Below are 19,665 nucleotides of genomic sequence, written 5' to 3'. Positions count from 1 at the left end.
TGTTCTCCAAAAGGTTTGAGGGAGTGTCCACATGTGGCCATTCTGTGTTGAGTGGTTAACAAAGAAACAGGTCCTCCTATCTGCTTAATTTAGAGTTATTTATGTAACTTTAGTTGTGATACACATGTTGGGCTATATGTTTTGATTTTTAAAAGATTCTAAGGCTGCATGATACTACTAATTATGATTTGAAAAAAGGTATGAGCTCTGCTTTGTTCTTTGCACAGGATTCACTGTTTATTGCCGTAAGCTGGGCATCATTCACAAGTGATAGGCTAATATTGTCATCCATCAGACTATTCTTAATTTAATCTGGTCTTTACATATACTAAATGATATACGCGTGAAATTTGGTTTGATTTAGAATGGACCATTATAATGCACCTGTATCGAAACAGGGTCAGCGGGGAAAAAAATACATGTCATCTATGCACTTAAATAGCAAAAGGACAACGCTTTTCCCATGGTTAATTTTCATGCCAGCCTGGTGGGCTATACTCCTGTTGTAAATAGAACCAAATGTGCCTAATATTAGGAAAGTTGAGAAATAAATATAGTAGGCCTAGCCTATAGAAAGCAGATGGGATCCTCCTCTTTTTAAGAGGCCATCACTCTGTTTTCTCATGCAATTAAATAGCCTATAGAAATGTTGCGCAACATGAGCTCACGGACTCTCATGAAGTGTTTGATTAAATGTTCGAATACATTTGCATTGATGTCAGAGTGGTTAGAGGGACAATAGAGTGCTGAATACCAGGCAGTTAGCAAGTTTGGTAGGCTACTAATGACAATCAGCAGCATCAGAGCTTGGAGCAGCCTAATTACTGTGACTAAAGGTTTATGTGGAATTTGACTGTCGTCATGACTCGTGACCACCAGTGTGGCGGTAATACGATCACCATCACGGGCCAATTTTTTCTTGAGCAGATGGTTGGTGGGCCAGAACATATTTCAAACCTTGATTACATATGATCAAATATGCCTCTCTATTTATGCGTGGGAATACTAGGGAACAGATTTCCCAAATTAATATCACTGAATTCCTGGTGATTTTACAGTCCTTAATAATGTCCAACATAAAAAAAAATTATATACCCCCCTAAAGATCCACTCAGAAAACATGGGTGCCTGCCTATTGGGGAACCCTGGTTTAGACAAATAATCAGTTCTCAGGAGGAACGGCGTGGTGGAGGTTGGCAGTTCAGTGATGGCCACCTAGCAGCATGACTATCGGAAAAAGGCAAGCAAGCGTTGCTGAAGTGTGAAACCTCACAGGTAGATAAGCTGGTCTGGAGAGTAAAGATAACAGTGATGCTTTGTTGCTGCCAATCAGAATCACATCTCCTCTGAGGATTAAAAAAGGTGGCTGGGAAGGAACCAACATGAGGACAGAGGAGAGGACATCACAGACCATTCTGTATGGACCGGAACCTACAGCTGAAAGATATTTGTATATGTACTGTGCTGTGGTGCGGCAATAGTTTGGACATATTCTGAAACGAATACGATAGTATAACATATAATGAAGTCAAGTCACTGCACGCTGGAGTGATGATTGTGTAGGCAGGTATTCTCACCACGTCCACTGTGCTGAACACATGGCAGTAGTGGTGGTTGGTCTGCAGGTCCTTGGTGATGTAGGCAAATGTGCACAGATCCTCTGGGTCCTGGGCCGCACACGAGATGTTCCGGATCTCATGCTCAGCTATGATGTTCTGTATTGGAGGAGTGTCCAACAAGACACTACAATGAGTATACTGTATGTATAGTCACAGAGACATCAATAAAGATCACATTCACATCTTCATTATGAAAGAACATGTCAATACGTTCTTAATTGCAATGGCGCCACAGAAGTTTCTACCCTGTGACCCCTCAAAAAAGGCCTATCTGTCATGTATATGATACACTTAACAGACAGGGGTGACATTTAGTATGAAGGAGGGAGAGGGTGGTGCTGAATCAATGTGATGTGATGCTGGGCAGCCTCCTCCTCCCCTGGTGTCTAGTCTCCCTGGCTGGGACAGGTGTGTGTGTGTGTGTGTGTGTGTGTGTGTGTGTGTGTGTGTGTGTGTGTGTGTGTGTGTGTGTGTGTGTGTGTGTGTGTGTGTGTGTGTGTGTATCTAGTTTTCAGACATCGCCGTACAGATCAGGTCCAAGGTGAAAAAGGGGCACCCAGCCAACCAACCTTATTGGCTGCGTCAATGAACTTCACCCCTTTGTATGTGATGGAGAGGACGATGGTGGGGACCTTCCTCATCTGCTCTGTCGACCTCTGGGGGGGGGGGTGGAGAGAGGAGGAAATGAGTCTGGGTCCTTTCAGCAGAGATAGAGAATGATGTCTCTCTAAACATGAGGAGACTAGAGTAGTAGTTAAAGGCGTGAACTACCCTCATTTTGGCACAGGCGTCCTGGGTGGACTCTGTCCCACGTAGCTCCTTGATGAGCATAGATCCCAGGTACTGGATTTTGAGTGTGAGAAACATTAATATAGTAATACAGAGTGAGATACCATATATATTAAAGAAAGACATTAGTGAGTTACTGCAGGAAAAGGTGTCACTTACATTGGCTTCATAGTCACAGGACTCAAAGATGAGCTTCTCAGGCTGGTGGTGCCAGTTCTGTACAGGGGTGTAAGGTGCTGCCAGGCTGGGGGGTCGTAGGGTCAGACGGGGCTCCCGATGCCACTCCTCATACCTCTCATGTGAGCGGTGTCTTCCACTGCGGGGCCGGTGGGGGTCCACATCGTAGGCTGGGTCAGGCCCCTTCCTCCTCCCAGGCTCCCCCAACGGCAGGAGGGGGTCCATGGAACGACCCGCGTAGGAGTCCATGTGACTGATGGGAGAGGAGGTCTGGGATACCAGGTCCTGACACCTGATCTGGGACAGGCGGGGGGGCTTGACAGGAGGTTCCTCATAGGGCCGTTCTGCCAGCGAGGCGATGATGCGTTTTCTGTGTCCCAGCAGGGTGATTTTCAGTACCTGGAAGATACAAAACAGTCCTAACCACTGAACAAACTATTTCAAAATGTGCTCTCTCAAAGTCAATTTCAGAGAGACACACTCACGTTGACAATCTCCAGCTCCCACAGGTTCTTGACACAGTCGAGGCTGCGGTATCCGCTGGACAGGAAGTTGTGGAGGTACTCCTGCAGGCCCAGGAGGTCCAGCCAGGAGGAGAGAGAGATGCTTCCGTCACAGCCCATGGCCTTCACCTGCAGGGGGAGACAGTCACACACTGATCACTCCACTCCCCACATAGTCAGGGCTGATGACACTCGCTAGAGCTACTGCATGGGGCCATAGGGGAACTCATTAAAGTCAGGAGTTTGGCGAGACTCACTTTTGGCAGGGACCGAGCTGCATGCAGGATCTTCCTTCGATGTCCTGGGTCAGTGATGCCTATCTCCCTCAGGTCCTGTTCCTCCATCACATTACTGCCCTGTAACAGAGAGGACTGATTGGGTTAAAATGACATCACAGTGACCATACTAACATGGCTTCAATGTTGCCGTAACGGGCTTAGCTGTGTAAACTGGACAGGGAATTTGATAACACAATAATTCAATGGAGAGGGTTTTCTCATATTGTCAATAGAACTCTAACACAGCATCTTAGTGTTAAAAGGCAAACCAGACCCAGACAAAGACACACCCACATGGTTGGTTAGTGAGCTGCCTCCCCTAATGCTGCCATTGCAAAAATAAGGGGTCCATTTCTTTGGAGTGTCAAGCACTTCTCCCTTCTCCTCTCTCTACAGCACTGAAATAAACGTCAATACATCCCTCTAGTAAATGTAATTTAAGTGGATGAGAGAGGAAAGGGGAGGGAGGGGGACAAGCACCAGGGACCCTAGTGGTTAGAGCGTTGGGCCAGTAACCAAAAGGATTCTAGTTCGAATCCCCAAACTGACAAGGTAAAAAACAAATCTGTGGTTCTGCCCCTGAATAGGGCAGTTAACCCACTGTTCCTAGGCGTCATTGTGAATAAGAACTTGTTCTTAACCGACTTGCCTAGTTAGATAAAGGTAAAAACAAAAATATCTACAGTTCCACACAATACCATCTCCAAGGCTGAGACAGCCGGCAGGAACAATGGGTGGCTAATCCTCTTGGATCAATCAGGGAACTTCAGGAGGGGGACAGGGAGGAGCAAGGTGGGAAGAGCAGAGTTCTACTGAGTCGACAACCGCAGGCAGCACTAAACGACTTTGACCACGAAGGTTAGCCTCCCTCCGCCGAGTGTCATTCATCAGGGTCACTCGATGGGTCCTTCTATTGGCCTGACGTGGTCAAATGAAAGAGGAATTACTAGCCATTACTCAAATGACTGACTTGGAAGTTGCTGCTGGCACACACTTAGTAGAAATGTATGTAAAGCTCTATGGACCCTGCAACAGTGTTGTGCATGAGCCCTGTCAGTGGGATGGAGGGTCAGGAGGTGACAAGCTGCGTTCCTGCAGGGGCAAAGGGAGTGGGAGGGAGGGGGCATCAGTGGGTGTGTTACACAGCGTAATATATACAGGGGTGAAATTAGTCATGGGGACTGTGGCTCAGCCATGGCAGGAAGGCAGATACCCAGGGATTTTGTGTGTGTGTGCGCACTTTCTTTTGGCTCTACTGTATTAACCTGAGCATGTGCAGGGATGAAGATCATGACTCGGGTATTTTCCACTGTTAGGATTATGGGAAGAGGTTAGATACACAGAGAGAGAGAGAGAGAGAGAGAGAGAGAGAGAGAGAGAGAGAGAGAGAGAGAGAGAGATACAGAGAGAGATACAGAGAGATACAGAGAGAGATACAGAGAGAGATACAGAGGTACAGAGAGAGCGAGAGAGATAGAGAGAGAGCGAGAGAGATAGAGAGAGAGCGAGAGAGATAGGAGTGTCAGTGGGCTATCAGATCACAGCAAAATCACAGTCAACTTGAATCATGAGGGATCAAAGCCAAAGGAACGGAGTAATATTAAGAAATACTATAGATTGAAGCAATGTAGTTTGGAAACTTACCAAAAAACAATTAAGCACTAACAAATTCAATCCCTTTTAGACAACTTCCTGGACAAATGTTCCACTGTAATAGTGAAGGTGTAAACTTGACAGTATAAAATCTTAACAGTATATTTGACCTCTCAGCTTCCCTATCAAATCTAAAAATCTCAAATAGATAACCGAAGAAAATGAACAATGACAAATGGTTTGATGAAGAATGCAAAAATCTAAGAAAGACAGGTTTCTCCAACCAAAAACATAGAGACCCGGAAAACCTGAGTCTATGCCTTCACTATGGTGAATCACTAAAACAATACAGAAATACAATATGAAAAAAGAAGGAACAGCACATCAGAAACCAGCTCAATGTAATTGAAAAATCCATAGACTCTAACCACTTCTGGGAAAATTGGAAAACACTAAACAAACAACAATACAAATAATTATCTATCCAAAATGGAGATGTATGGGTAAACCACTTCTCCAACAAAGAACAAACATTAAAAACGTACACATGATCAAATACAAATCTTAGAATCAACTATTAAATACTACCAGAACCCACTGTATTCTCCAATTACCTTGAATGAGCAACATGCCAAAATAAAAACCCTCCAACCCAAAAAGGCCTGTGGTGTTGATGGTATCTTCAATGAAATGATTAAATATACAGACAACAAATTCCAATTGGCTATATTAAAACTCTAACATCATCCTTAGCTCTTTGGAACCAAGGACTGATCACCTCAATCCACAAAAGTGGAGACAAATTTGACCCCAATAACTACTGTGGGACATGCATCAACAGCAACTGTGGGAAAATCCTCTGCATTATCATTAACAGCAGACTCGTACATTTCCTCAGTGAAAACGTAATGTACTGAGCAAATGGCAAATTGGCTTTTAAACAAATTATTGTACGACAGATCACGTATTCACCCTGCACACCCTAATTGACAAACAAACAAACCAAAACAAAGGCAAAATCTTCTCATGCTTTGTTGATTTCAAAAAAGCCTTTGACTCAATTTGGCTTGAGGGTCTGCTATACAATTGATGGAAAGTGGTGTGTGGTTAAAATAGGCTAAAAACACACATTTCTTCCCACAGGGCCATGGGGTGAGACAGGGATGCAGCTTTACCCCCATCCTCTTCAACATATATATCAACGAATTAGTGAGGGCACTAGAAAAGTCTGTAGAACCCGGCCTCACCCTACCAGAATCTCAAGTCAAATGTCTACCGTTTGCTGATGATCTGGTGCTTCTGTCACCAACCAAGGAGGGCCTACAGCAGCACCTAGGTCTTCTGCACAGATTCTATCAGACCTGGGCCCTGACAGTAAATCTCAGTAAGACCAAAATAATGGTGTTCCAAAAAAAGGTCCAGTCGCCAGGACCACAAATACAAATTCCATCTAGACACTGTTGCCCGAGAGCACACGAAAACTATACATACCTTGGCCTAAACATCAGCGCCACAGGTAACTTCCACAAAGCTGTGAACGATCTGAGAGACAAGGCAGGAAGGGCATTCTATGCCATCAAATAGAACATAAAATTTGACATATCAATTAGGATCTGGATAAAAATACTTGAATCAGTCATAGATCACATTGCCCTTTATGGTTGTGGTGTCTAGGGTCCGCTCACCAACCAAGAACTCACAAAATGGGACAAACACCAAATTGACAAACTGCATGCAGAATTCTGCAAAAAATATCATCTGTGTACAAGGTAGAACACCAAATAGTGCATGCAGAGCAGAATTAGGCCGATACCCACTAATTATCAAAATCCAGAAAAGAGGCGTTAAATTCTACAACCACTTAAAAGGAAGCGATCCACAAACCTTCCATAACAAAGCCATCACCTACAGAGAGATGAACCTGGAAAAGAGTCCCCTAAGCAAGCTGGTCTTGGGGCTCTGTTCACAAACACAAACAGACCCCAGAGCACCAGTACAGCAACACAATTAAACCCAACCAAATCATGAGAAAACAAAAAGATAATTATTTCCAATGTGTTAAGTAATTAACAAAAAAACAGAGCAAACTAGAATGCTATTTGGCCCTAAACAGAGAGTAGACAGTGGCAGAATACCTGACCACTGTGACTGACCCAAACTTAAGGAAAGCTTTGACTATGTACAGACTTAGTGAGCATAGCCTTGCTATTGAGAAAGGCCGCCGTAGGCAGACATGGCTCTCAAGAGAAGACAGGCTATATGCTCACTGCCCACAAAATGAGGTGGAAACTAAGCTGCACTTCCTACCCTCCTGCCCAATGTATGACCATATTAGAGACACATATTTCCCTCAGATTACACAGAAAATCTGAAAACAAACCCGATTTTGATAAACTCCCATATCTACTGGGTGAAATTCCACAGTGTGCCATCACAGCAGCAAGATTTGTGACCTGTTGCCACAAGAAAAGGTCAACCAGTGAAGAACAAACACCATTGTAAATACAACCCATATTTATGCTTATTTATTTTCCCTTTTGTACTTTAACCATGTGCACATTGTTACGACACTGTATATATACACATAATGACACTCGTAATGTCTTTATTATTTTGTAACTTGTGTTTATTGTTAATATCACTTTTGAATATTATCTACTTCACTTGCTTTGGCAATGTAAACACGTTTCCCATGCCAGTAAAGCCCCTTGGATTGAGATACAGAGATACAGAGCGAGGTACATAGAGAGAGCAATACAGAGAGAGATACACAGAGAGAGATACAGAGAAAGAGAGAGAGAGATACAGAGAGAGAGACAGAGAAGAGAGAGAGAGATACAGAGAAAGAGAGAAAGAGAGAAAGAAAGAGAGAGATACAGAGAAAGAGAGAGAAAGAGAGAAAGAGAGATACAGAGAAAGAGAGAGAAAGAGAGAGATACAGAGAAAGAGAGAGAGAGAGAAAGAGAGATACAGAGAAAGAGAAAGAGATACAGAGAAAGAGAGAGATACAGAGAAAGAGAGAGAAAGAGAGAGAGAGATACAGAGAGAGAGAGAGAGAGATACAGAGAGAAAGAGAAGAGAGAGATACAGAGAAAGAGAGAGAATAGAGAAGAGAGATACAGAGAAAGAAAGAGAGAGATACAGAGAAAGAGAGAGAAAGAGAGAGATACAGAGAAAGAGAGAGAGAGAGAGAAAGATACAGAGAAAGAGAGAGAAAGAGAGAGATACAGAGAGATACAGAGAGAGATACAGAGAAAGAGAGAGATACAGAGAAAGAGAGAGAAAGAGAGAGATACAGAGAAAGAGAGATACAGAGAAAGAGAGAGAGAGAGAGAAGATACAGAGAAAGAGAGAGATACAGAGAAAGAGAGAGAAAGAGAGATACAGAGAAAGAGAGAGAAAGAGAGAGATACAGAGAAAGAGAGAGAGAGATACAGAGAAAGAGAGAGAGATACAGAGAAAGAGAGAGAGAGATACAGAGAGATACAGAGAAAGATACAGAGAGATACAGAGAGAGATACAGAGAGAGAAGAGACAGAGAGAAGAGAGAGATACAGAGAAAGAAGATACAGAGAGAGATACAGAGAAAGAGAGATACAGAGAAAGATACAGAGAAAGAGAGAGATACAGAGAAAGATACAGAGAAAGAGAGAGAAAAGAGAGAGAACAGAGAAGAGATACAGAGAAAGATACAGAGAAAGAGAAAGAGAGATACAGAGAAAGATACAGAGAGATACAGAGAAAGAGAGAGATACAGAGAAAGAGAGAAAGATACAGAGAAAGATACAGAGAAAGAGATACAGAGAAAGATACAGAGAAAGAGAGATACAGAGAAAGATACAGAGAAAGAGAAAGAGAGATACAGAGAAAGATACAGAGAAAGAGAGATACAGAGAAAGATACAGAGAAAGAGAGATATAGAGAAAGATACAGAGAAAGAGAGATACAGAGAAAGATACAGAGAAAGAGAGATACAGAGAAAGTTAGAGAGAGAGAGAGAGAGAGATACAGAGAAAGATTAGAGAGAAAGATACAGAGAAAGAGAGATCTAGAGAAAGATACAGAGAAAGAGAGATCTAGAGAAAGATACAGAGAAAGAGAGATCTAGAGAAAGATACAGAGAAAGAGAGAGATACAGAGAAAGAGAGAAAGATACAGAGAAAGAGAGAGAAAGATACAGAGAAAGAGAGAGATACAGAGAAAGATACAGAGAAAGAGAGATACAGAGAAAGTTAGAGAAAGATACAGAGAAAGAGAGAAAGATACAGAGAGAGAGATACAGAGAAATAGAGAGAAAGATACAGAGAAAGTTAGAGAAAGATACAGAGAAAGTTAGAGAAAGAGAGAGAGATACAGAGAAAGTTAGAGAAATAGAAAGATACAGAGAGAGAGATACAGATACAGAGAGATACAGAGAGAGAGATACAGAGAAAGATACAGAGAAAGAGAAAGATACAGAGAGAAATAAGAGAGAGATATACAGAGAAAGATACAGATACAGAGAGAAGAGATACATAGAGAAGAGATAAGATACAGAGAGAGATACAGAGAGAGATAGAGATACAAGAAAGATTAGAGAAAGAGAGAAAGATACAGAGAAAGATAGAGAGAGAGAGAGAGAGATACAGAGAGAGAGATACAGAGAAAGAGAGAGAGATATCTAGATACAGAGAGAGATACAGAGAGAAAGATACAGAGAGAGAGATACAGAGAGAGAGATACAGAGAGAGAGATACAGAGAAAGTTAGAGAAAGAGAAAGATACAGAGAGAGAGAGATACAGCGAGAGAGAGATACAGAGAAAGTTAGAGAAAGAGAGATATAGAGAAAGATACATAGAGAGAAAGATAAAGAGAGATATAGAGAAAGATACAGAGAGAGAAAGATACAGAGAGAGATACAGAGAAAGATACAGAGAGAGATACAGAGAGAGAGAGATAGAGAGATACAGAGAGAGATACAGAGAAAGATACAGAGAGAGAGATACAGAGAAAGATACAGAGAAAGATAGAGAGATACAGAGAAAGATAGAGAGAGAGAGATACAGAGAGAGAGAGATACAGAGAGAGAGAGAGAGAGAGAGATACAGAGAGATACAGAGAGATACAGAGATACAGAGAGAGAAATACAGAGGAAGATACAGAGAAAGATACAGAGAGAGAGAGATAAAGAGAGATAAAGAGATACAGAGAGAGAGAGAGAGATACAGAGAGAGAGAGATACAGAGAGAGAGATACAGAGAAAGATACAGAGATACAGAGATACAGAGAGAGAAATACAGAGGAAGATACAGAGGAAGATACAGAGAAAGATACAGAGAGAGAGATACAGAGAGAGATACAGAGAAAGAGATACAGAGAAAGATACAGAGAGAGATGAGAAGAGGAAATACAGTGAAACGTTTAGACAACGGCTCATTGTGTCTCCTTTATTCCTCTAATAACTCATAGTGGAATGACAGCTCTGGGGACATCTACACTCACACCTTATTTGATCACTTCAGTCATCTCTCCAGCTGATGATTTAGAGCTGAACAATACAATGATGAGGGGAATGAAGCCAGCTGCCCACATTTCCTTGGCGTGTTTAGAGTTTGGAGCACAGACGGTACCACTGCTGCTGGTGCAGACGAGACTATGGCTCTTTCTGTGTATGAAATACTAAAGGAGGAGTAGCTACCATTCACATCAGCCCCATCTATCCGTCAGCACCAGGATTCAATTACGTTACGCAACAGGTATAACAAAAGACCACTATGGAGCACATACTGCTCCATTTCTACTGCTGGGCTGGGGAGTCAGTGAGAGGTACGAGGCAACATGGTGCAAGGCAATGGTAAATTATACAAATCTGTTTATTTTCAAATCAGGCCATCGTGAGGAACCAAGACGTAAAAGGGGAGTTATTCAACAGTGTAATAGCATTCATAATACATTCATAAGGTTGTTTTCTATTGCAGACTATGTTTGGAAGATTTTGTGTGTTTGCAGTGTTAGTGTCCTTCACTAATGGCGTCAGAGGCTGCCGTCCATGTCGACAGAGTGATTTCCAGGACCAACACAGACACACATAGATCCCTCATCTCTGGCTGAATGCATCTCTCTGAACCTGACACTCATACTAAATGCCTTCTGAGAACCCCACCCCACATCTACACCAGTTACCACAGAGACTAGAGAAGGGCCTTTGCCTCAATGACAAAATAAACTTTAAATGGATTATCTCATTTCTGATGAAAAGCAATTGAATGGAGGAAATTCTCCATGAGACAAAATGCAACATTCACCCCAACCTATCCCTGCTGTATAAGCGTTCATCGGTCAACCCACCAAGGCCACAAACTGCAAGAGAACTTGTGATAAACAGTCTTAATCAGACTCCGACGACTGGGAACTCTGGGAGAATCAGACCTCTTCCAGAGCAGGCGCTGCAGAATATAGTGAGAATACATTACATAGAGCTGACTACAGCACCACGGACTGAAGGGGACATGCTCAGTCTGGAATACGACTGCTCCAGACAGTCTTGTGCCATGAGCCTGGGGGACTGAGGCAGTTAGGTGGGTATGATCCATCAGCCAGTCTATGCTCTGCCAACCGTAGAAAAGAGTGAGTGGTGGGCTCGAGGGGTTGTGTGTGTAAATTGTGAAAATGTTTTGACAAATGGACCACAATCAAGAAATTCCCTTCTGACTTAATGCTAATCCTTTTTAAATAGCTCAACGCACACAACAATGTAAAAATCAATTAGGCCCTTCCTCCGCTATCCCCGAGTTTACCGGGTGTGGCAGTTAGTCTGTCCTCTCTCTGTCATTTATTCTCACTATAACCCGCCTCCGAAGAATAGGTCATGGAAATATTATTCCCATTAGAGGCTGTGGTGTGTCCATTACGCGACTACTTTGTGCCAAACCAAACAGAATAGAAGAGAGAGACTGGACTGTGAGGATCACACAGGCTGGCGTATTAACTGCTCCTCTCCTCTGATATTGCTCATTGGCATCATTGTGATGTTTGATTTCAAGCCGAGCAGGAGTCGGAGCCTCTTCCCTGGGCAATCATTACCGGTACAGTGCGCCTGCCTGCGACTTCTCTGCTGATCTCAGAGACTTCAAGGAAATACATTTTCCCTGGCTGCCTTGATGAACACACACTCTACTGCTGTGAAGTCTCACCAACAGAGCGGGAGCCTCAACGAAGATAAGAGAATGCTAACTCAGTCTCGTTTCTATCACAGTACCGCCTGCCACTAGTAGGATGCTTTTGAAGTTCGAGTAGTCATTTATGTACAAGGAAGAGGTGTCCGTTTCTTGCGACAGGCATTACCAGTCCAGTTGACAGCAAGCTGAGTACAGATGGATTCTTGCTTGCTTCTTCCACTCCTTCTCTCTCTGGGTCAATATAGATTCAAGTTTCACATTTTAATGCCATGTGCACAAGTACAGTGAAATGCCTTTCTTGCCAGCTCCAAACCCAACAATGCAGTAATCAATATCAATGTAGCACTAAAAAAAATACCAAGGTAGAAACACAAGAGAAATTAAAAATAAAAGGAACATGAGAAAGTAAGAAGCTGTATACAGGGTCAGTTCCAATACCATATTTACAATGTGCAGGGATCCTGGAGTGATAGAGGTAGATATGTATCGGGGTAAGGTACGCAACAGGATATAAGATAAACAGAGTAGCAGCAGATAAATGAAGATTGTACGTGATTGTACGTGAGTGTGTGTGCGTAGAGTCAGTATAAATAAGAATTTGTTCTTAACTGACTTGCCTAGTAAAATAAAGGTAAAATAAAAATAAAAGTATGCATGTTATGTGTGTGTTGGAGTGTCAGTGTGCAGAGTCCCGTGAGTGTGCCTAGAGGCCGTGCAAAGATCAAAATAAATACAAGGGTCAACTCAGATAGTCTGTGTAGACATTCTGTTAGCTATTTAGCAGTCTTATGGCTTGGAGATAGAAGCTGTTCAGGAGCCTGTTGGTGTCAGACTTGATGCACCGGTACCGCTTGCCTTGTAGAAGAAGGGAGAACAGTCTATAGCTTGGGTGGCTTTAACAATTTTCTGGGCCTTCCTTTCACACCGCCTGATATTGAGGTCCTGGACGGCAGGGAGCTTGGCCCCAGTGATGTACTGGGCTGTCCGCACCACCCTTTGTAGCTCCATGCGATTGAGGGCGGTGCTGTTGCCATACCAAGCAGTGATGCAGCCAGTCAAGATGCTCTCAATGGCGCAGCTGTAGAACTTTTGAAAAATTTGAGGGCTTGTGCCAAAATTTTTCAACCTCCTGAGGGGGAAGAGATGCTGTCTTGCCTTCTCCATGATCAGCTCCGTGGTCTTACTGATGTTGAGGGAGAGGTTGTTGTCCTGGCACTACACTGCCATCATCGCCGATGATCAGGCCTACCACTGTCATGTCATCAGCAAACTTGATTATAGTGTTGGAGTTGTGCATAGCCATGCAGTCGTGGGTGAACAGGGAGTACAGGAGGGGACTTAGCACACACGCCTGTGGGGCGCCCGTGTTGAGGGTCAGCATGGCGGAGGTGATGTTGCCTACCCTAACTACGTAGGGTCAGCTCGTCAGGAAGTCCAAGATCCAATTGCAGGGGGAGGTGTTCAGTCCCAGGGTCTTGAGCTTGGTGATGAGCTTGGAGGGGACAATGGTGTTGAACACTGAGCTGTAGTCAATGAACAGCATTTTCACATAGGCACAGTATCTTATCTAGGTGGGTGAAGGCAGTGTGAACAGCAATTGAGATTGCGTCATCTATGGATCTGTTGGGGCGGTATGCAAATTGGAGTGGGTCTAGGGTGTCTGGTATGATGGTGGAGTTAGTGTGTGCCATAACCAGCCTCTCATAACACTTCATGATTACAGATGTGTGTGCTCCAGGGCGGTAGTCATTGTGGCATGAAAGCCTTCGAGTTCTTAGGAACAGGGATGATGGTGGTCAACTGTGGGGATTACAGACGGGGACAAGGAAAGGTTGAAAATGACTGAATATGCCTGCCAGCTGATCTGCGCATGCTCTGAGAATGTGCCCTGGAATACCATCCAGCCCCGTGGCCTTGCGAGTGTTGACCTGATGAAAGACCTTACTCAAGTCGGCCTAAGAGAGCGAGATCACCTGGATCGGTGGTGGCCCTCACGCACGGTATTGTGCTCTAATTGTCGAAGCGTGCATCAAATGTGTTGAGTTCGTTTGGTAGATCACGACTGGGTCTTCCTTTGTAATCCTTAATGGACAGTAGACCCTGCCACATGCGTTGGGCGTCAGAGCCTGTGTAATAGGATTCCAATTTTTTCCTATATTGCCCTTTTGCTCATTTGATGACTCTGCGGAGGTCATAGTGGGACTTCTTGTACTTGTTCCAGTCCCCAGCCGTAGCCTCGGGGTGGTCTGCGATGGCCCCATGTGTGGTAGCCCTGTCCTTTAGTTTAGCGCCAATCTGTTTTAATCCAGAGTTTTTGATTGGGAAAGCAGCGAACATTCACTGTAGGGACAACGTCGCAAATGCATTTCCTTATGATGCCAGTGACAGAGGTGCTTAGCTTGTTGATGCTATCAGCAGAGTCTTGGAACATATTCCAATCAGCGCTAGCAAAGCATAATCTGATTCTGATGATCATTTCTCAACAGAAGCGAGTCACGGGTTATTCCTGGTTGAGGAAGCAGGAATACGGAGTCATGATCTGATATAGAAACGCATCTCGTAATGTTTTTTAAAGGGCTTTCCTTCACTCGTATCCGACCACACAATCACTGTTATCGTATTGATCTGGTGCTGGGAGCAGCTTGAGGGCCAAGGAGACATCACAGTACTCAGACTGCTGGAATAAATTGAGTTTAATTAGGAAACTTCAAGGCCGCTCTGTACAACATACATTAAGACACAACACTGACTCCCCCAAAGCCAGGGGTAAAATCTTCAGATGGGTTGTTCTCAGATTGCCATCATTTCATTTCACATGCATTTTTTGTGTAGTCAATAGGAATTGAAGATGGGGGGGAACACTGACTAAAATGTATTTTAATTATTTTCTGACAGCAGACTCTTTGAGCAGCTGAACCCAAAAGCTGTGAGTTGTCAGATAGCTGGAATAGAGGTGTTAATCACACACACACACACACACACACACACACACACACACACACACACACACACACACACACACACACACACACACACAATGTGTGTGGAGTCTGTTTTTGTACCCCATTGACAGACATGTGGCAGAGTGACTCAGTGCTGTGAAGGTTTATTAATGAGAAGGGTATATGAGGAGCTTATGCAGCTTTCAAAACCTACTGGTAATGGACCAGAAGATTAGTATAAAGGGGTTCATCTGTCTACTTTTGGCAAGGACCATCATCTTCCTTCCAAATTTGGCAACAGATATAGGCCCAGTACTGTTGGCACGAGCAGATATATATACACACAAGGTTTAACCAATACAGAGACACGAAGAAGAGCTTGGACATACACACACTCTCTCCATGCCTCGCTGATGATTTGTGCACATCAGATATTCATAGTGCATAGGGAGGGATGTAGAGTCACTGGTGCTTAGCAACCATGGCACTTGTTGTAGGCCCAGTGCTGCCACATCCTTGGCCCAAAATATTACATTTGCTTCTATGTGTCTCAAGCTGGAAATGCTTGACCGATTACAAACCAGTCCACACACATTTGAAAGACTGTACAGATTCCTGCGGGTGGTTAGAAAAGTAACACGAGGAAAGTTATTTCCAGGCACAAATTGAGAACTCTTAAAAGGTCACCATTTGCTGAAATATCTGACAAGAAGAAATGCTACAAAAAAGTTCCTGCTTTTATCCAAATCCTCCGACAGAATTGGGCAAAGCAGGTGGTATCTGAGCCTAATAAAAAAGGTAGGAAATTGGCAGTGCCATCCTTTGGAGAGGATTGAGGGAAGGAGGATGGAGAGAATGAAGGGAGAGGAAGATCAGAGCCATGCAGAAACCCAGAGAAATAAACCAATCAGGAGGTGAGAGAAAATGTAAACAACTCAGCCCTTTAAAATCCCACTGGAGAAGGATCTGCAATTCACTGGCATATGCAGAGTATGCTGCATGATGTAGTAGTTCATTAAAGATAATCATAGCAGGTGCATTTTCATGTAGCGTATCCACTCTGACACAGCTGGTCCATTCAGCCATTAAACCAAAGTGGCAGTATAGACAAGGCCAAGGGCAGGTCAGGACCATAAACCCAGGCCAAGCTGCTCCTGGTCAGGCTGCTGTCTCCAAGGTTGTGTTGAAGCCAAGGCTGACTTTTATCCAAAGTACACCGCAGAGCTGGATAATACATCAGATTGGCGTTAATTATACACAAAGTTTAGTTAGTGTCTGTTGTACAAGGGTACATCTAAACCACTGAGGGAGGATACAAACAACCAGGGAATAAAAGGAGAGAGAACAAGGGAAGGCAGTCTGTTCTCTCTGTTCTCAGAGGCCCACTCAGTAGGCTACAATTGATGACCGCCCGCTAACGGAATTGACTGTAACCATAGTAAACAATCAACATTTCCCATTGACCTTCACTGTCTGGAGAAGTGAGGAAAGACCTGGGGAAACAGAAAGTGCTGCTACTGCATCCCTTTACCAACACTCTGAGTGTTCAAATGATGCATCATTTGTGGGGAAGGACACATTCAGCACCTGTGACTGTCACTGTAGATATTTTAAGAGGGGAAGTAGGCTCTAAATATTCTCTCACAAGCCCACACAGACAGAAGAACAGAGACACTAACTCTCTTGAGAGGTGAATGTTTCAGGGAAGGTGTGTGTGTGTAGGATAGAGAGTTAAGCCTAGGTGAGGAGGGACATTTTCATTCTGACACAACATGGCTCTTTAATTTACAGCTCCCGGCCCAACGGCCTACTCTTCTGCCTGGCCAGCAGGAACCTCCATCCTCTCCTCCATCAATCATTACTGAAGCTGCTAAAAACCATCATGGCTGGAAAACAACAACACAGCACACCAGGGGCTGGATAACCCTTGTCGGCCTGGCAACCACCACAATAACACCAACCCACCAGTTATTGACATACAGTTCAATTATGGTGAGGCAGCAGCTGGTACTCAGGCAGTCAACTGATTGTGAGTGAAAGAATGTGAGACTGTGGAAGTGTTGGCTGAGCAGCTGTAAGGTGAGTTAGGCACAATGGGGCTCCCAACAGTAATAATGGCATCAAACACACGTGATAACACAGGTTGTGTTGGACTTGTGAACAGGCTGAATAGGTTTTTTGTGTACTGTGCAGCTTTCCGTTTGGCACAGAGCCTAGATACCTCTTGAGTGTTAAGCCTTTCCTTGTCCCCCTCGCTCAACCCTGACTCGGGTTGCAAAGCTACCGATAATTTACCAAAGTTACAGAAATGTTCTGTAATTTTGGTAATTAACAGAAAATCTATGGCAATCTATCATAACTTTGGTAATGTATACTTGAATAACTTTAAAAAATATATATTCATATATAGTATTCATTGTTTATATGTGTCCATATTGTCCATGAATTTCTAGTAGATAAACCATATGGTAAATTAAAATATAGCCTAATTAATGAAAAAATCTTAACAATCCCATTATTTTCTATTAACTCTGCAACTCTTCCAACTATTGAGTTATTTCGCAACTACCCCCAGTTGGATGCCAAAACATTGACAACAAATACATATTGACATAGTGAAATAAATAAAAGTGTGTATAAAAAATAATGGTATTCACTGAGTTGATGGTTTATATTTAGGATAACGTCTTACCGCTTTGTCAATATATGTTATCCTTAAAATCATGTTATTTAATTATTTCAAATATTTTACTTGTGATAAGGCCACACAGTGGGCTAGAGATAATTACAGACACCTGTGAAAGTCTCAAGAACCCAAAAGGTCCACTTGATGTCTTGTGAAAGATTACATAAAATCCTTGAAAGATATCAAGATCCTGGTAGTTTACTGGTAAAGTTTCCAGTAATACACCCGCTGGTAGTTTACTGGTAAAGTTTCCAGTAATACACCCGCTGGTAGTTTACTGGTAATGTTTCCAGTAATATACCCTCTGGTAGTTTACTGGTAATGTTTCCAGTAATACACCCGCTGGTAGTTTACTGGTAATGTTTCCAGTAATAAACCCTCTGGTAGTTTACTGGTAATGTTTCCAGTAATAAACCCTCTGGTAATGTTTCCAGTAATACACCCGCTGGTAGTTTACTGGTAATGTTTCCAGTAATACACCCGCTGGTAGTTTACTGGTAAAGTTTCCAGTAATACACCCTCTGGTCGTTTACTGGTAATGTTTACAGCAATACACCCGCTGGTAGTTTACTGGTAAAGTTTCCAGTAATACACCTGCTGGTCATTTACTGGTAAAGTTTCCAGTAATATACCTTTGAAACCATAACGGCTCCATCTGCACTGCTGTGGTGTGCTCTTGGCTGCGGCTCTTTATTAATCATGGCACTGTCCTTGGAAATATTTAACAGTCATTTATTCACAGCAGTTGTGACTGACTGTCAGTGTGTGTGTGTTAGAAATAGTGTGTGTGAGAGAGAGAGAGGGAGCCGAGGGGGTTCACTGATATTTTCATCTTTAAATGCTTTCGTTAATTTCGTTTACAGAGTAATTTAGTAAACAGGAACATCACACTAAAGGGGATTTGATGCCAATGTCACCAACCACGAGAACATCATCTAATCAGACAGCCACTGAGAGGAGGGGACCCAATAAATCAACATCCAAGCATCAAACCAACCAACTGCTCCAGTCCTGTCAGAAGGGCAATGCTAAAAGGTGACCTTTCCAATGAGATGATGCATGCCTCAACACTGTACCACACATGTAATCTGATTAACTGTATTCAATTATCCAATGAGGAAAATTGCATGGAATATTTGGTGACATTACATACATAAACACCCTTTTCAATTATTTTCAAGATGAAGCTTAAATCATGAAACACAATGATGCAATCAATTACGCAACATAGGCTTTAACCTGTGTGAAACGGCAATTCTTCAAAAAGTTCCTGGCGTGAATGAGATCTCTGAGAAAGACATCACACAAGGAAGGACAGGACCCCTTGAGGACCTGGGTCTTATTGCACAGAGGAGAATCAGGAACATGTGATTGAATGAAAGGGGGAGGCAGGGATCTCAGGGGGGGTTTCAGTAAATTGGAATTTACAGGGAAAGCTAATGGGATCTGCTAAGGCTAATGGATGGCTGCATCGATACTTGATTAATACCAACTGAAGGAAGAAGAGGAGACTGACTCTCTGAGGTCTGACTGACTTTGAAAGGAGGTAGGCAGGCAGAACAAAAGAATAGACAGAGTCCCAGAAGATGAGAGAAAGAGGCAGAGAGATAGGAAGACAGGGGTGAGACAGCCCCAGATTAGCCCACAAAGGAGTGAGAGGTAGGTACAATTTAAGAGGATAAGGAGAGAGCGAGAGAGAGAGACAGCGAGAGAGGAAGGAGGGGTGTGTGTGTGAGATTGACTCACCATGTAGTGCAGGTCGTCGAAGCCGTTGAGCAGCAGCTTGCTCTCGTACTGCGGCAGCCCCACGTGTTCCAGCCAGTCTCCCACGGGCTGATCCAGCAGCCGCCCAACCGCCCCACCTGCAGACAGAGGGAAGCGCTTGAGCAGGGAGAAGCCTTTGAGTCGGTAGCAGCGGCA

General features: G+C 43.4%; 1 protein-coding gene across 8 annotated transcripts in view; it reads right to left on the bottom strand.

Moving 5' to 3' along the window:
* The window catches only part of LOC135504279 (ankyrin repeat and SAM domain-containing protein 1A-like), a 115,246-nt gene that overhangs the window by 8,448 nt on the left and 87,133 nt on the right, over positions 1 to 19,665 (bottom strand). For all 8 annotated transcript variants that reach the window (XM_064922681.1, XM_064922684.1, XM_064922685.1 and 5 more), the window contains 7 exons: positions 19,492 to 19,607; positions 3,346 to 3,444; positions 3,071 to 3,217; positions 2,568 to 2,984; positions 2,391 to 2,462; positions 2,189 to 2,275; positions 1,578 to 1,715 (listed from right to left, as the gene is read on the bottom strand). In XM_064922681.1, the coding sequence (XP_064778753.1) occupies positions 1,578 to 1,715; positions 2,189 to 2,275; positions 2,391 to 2,462; positions 2,568 to 2,984; positions 3,071 to 3,217; positions 3,346 to 3,444; positions 19,492 to 19,607 (1,076 nt within the window). The remainder of the gene's footprint in view (positions 1 to 1,577; positions 1,716 to 2,188; positions 2,276 to 2,390; positions 2,463 to 2,567; positions 2,985 to 3,070; positions 3,218 to 3,345; positions 3,445 to 19,491; positions 19,608 to 19,665) is intronic.

This window comes from Oncorhynchus masou, chromosome 18, assembly GCF_036934945.1.
Source record: "Oncorhynchus masou masou isolate Uvic2021 chromosome 18, UVic_Omas_1.1, whole genome shotgun sequence".
Taxonomy (NCBI): Eukaryota; Metazoa; Chordata; class Actinopteri; order Salmoniformes; family Salmonidae; genus Oncorhynchus; species Oncorhynchus masou.
Note: the sequence above shows the minus strand (reverse complement) of the source record. Positions and strands in the feature narration are given on the sequence as shown.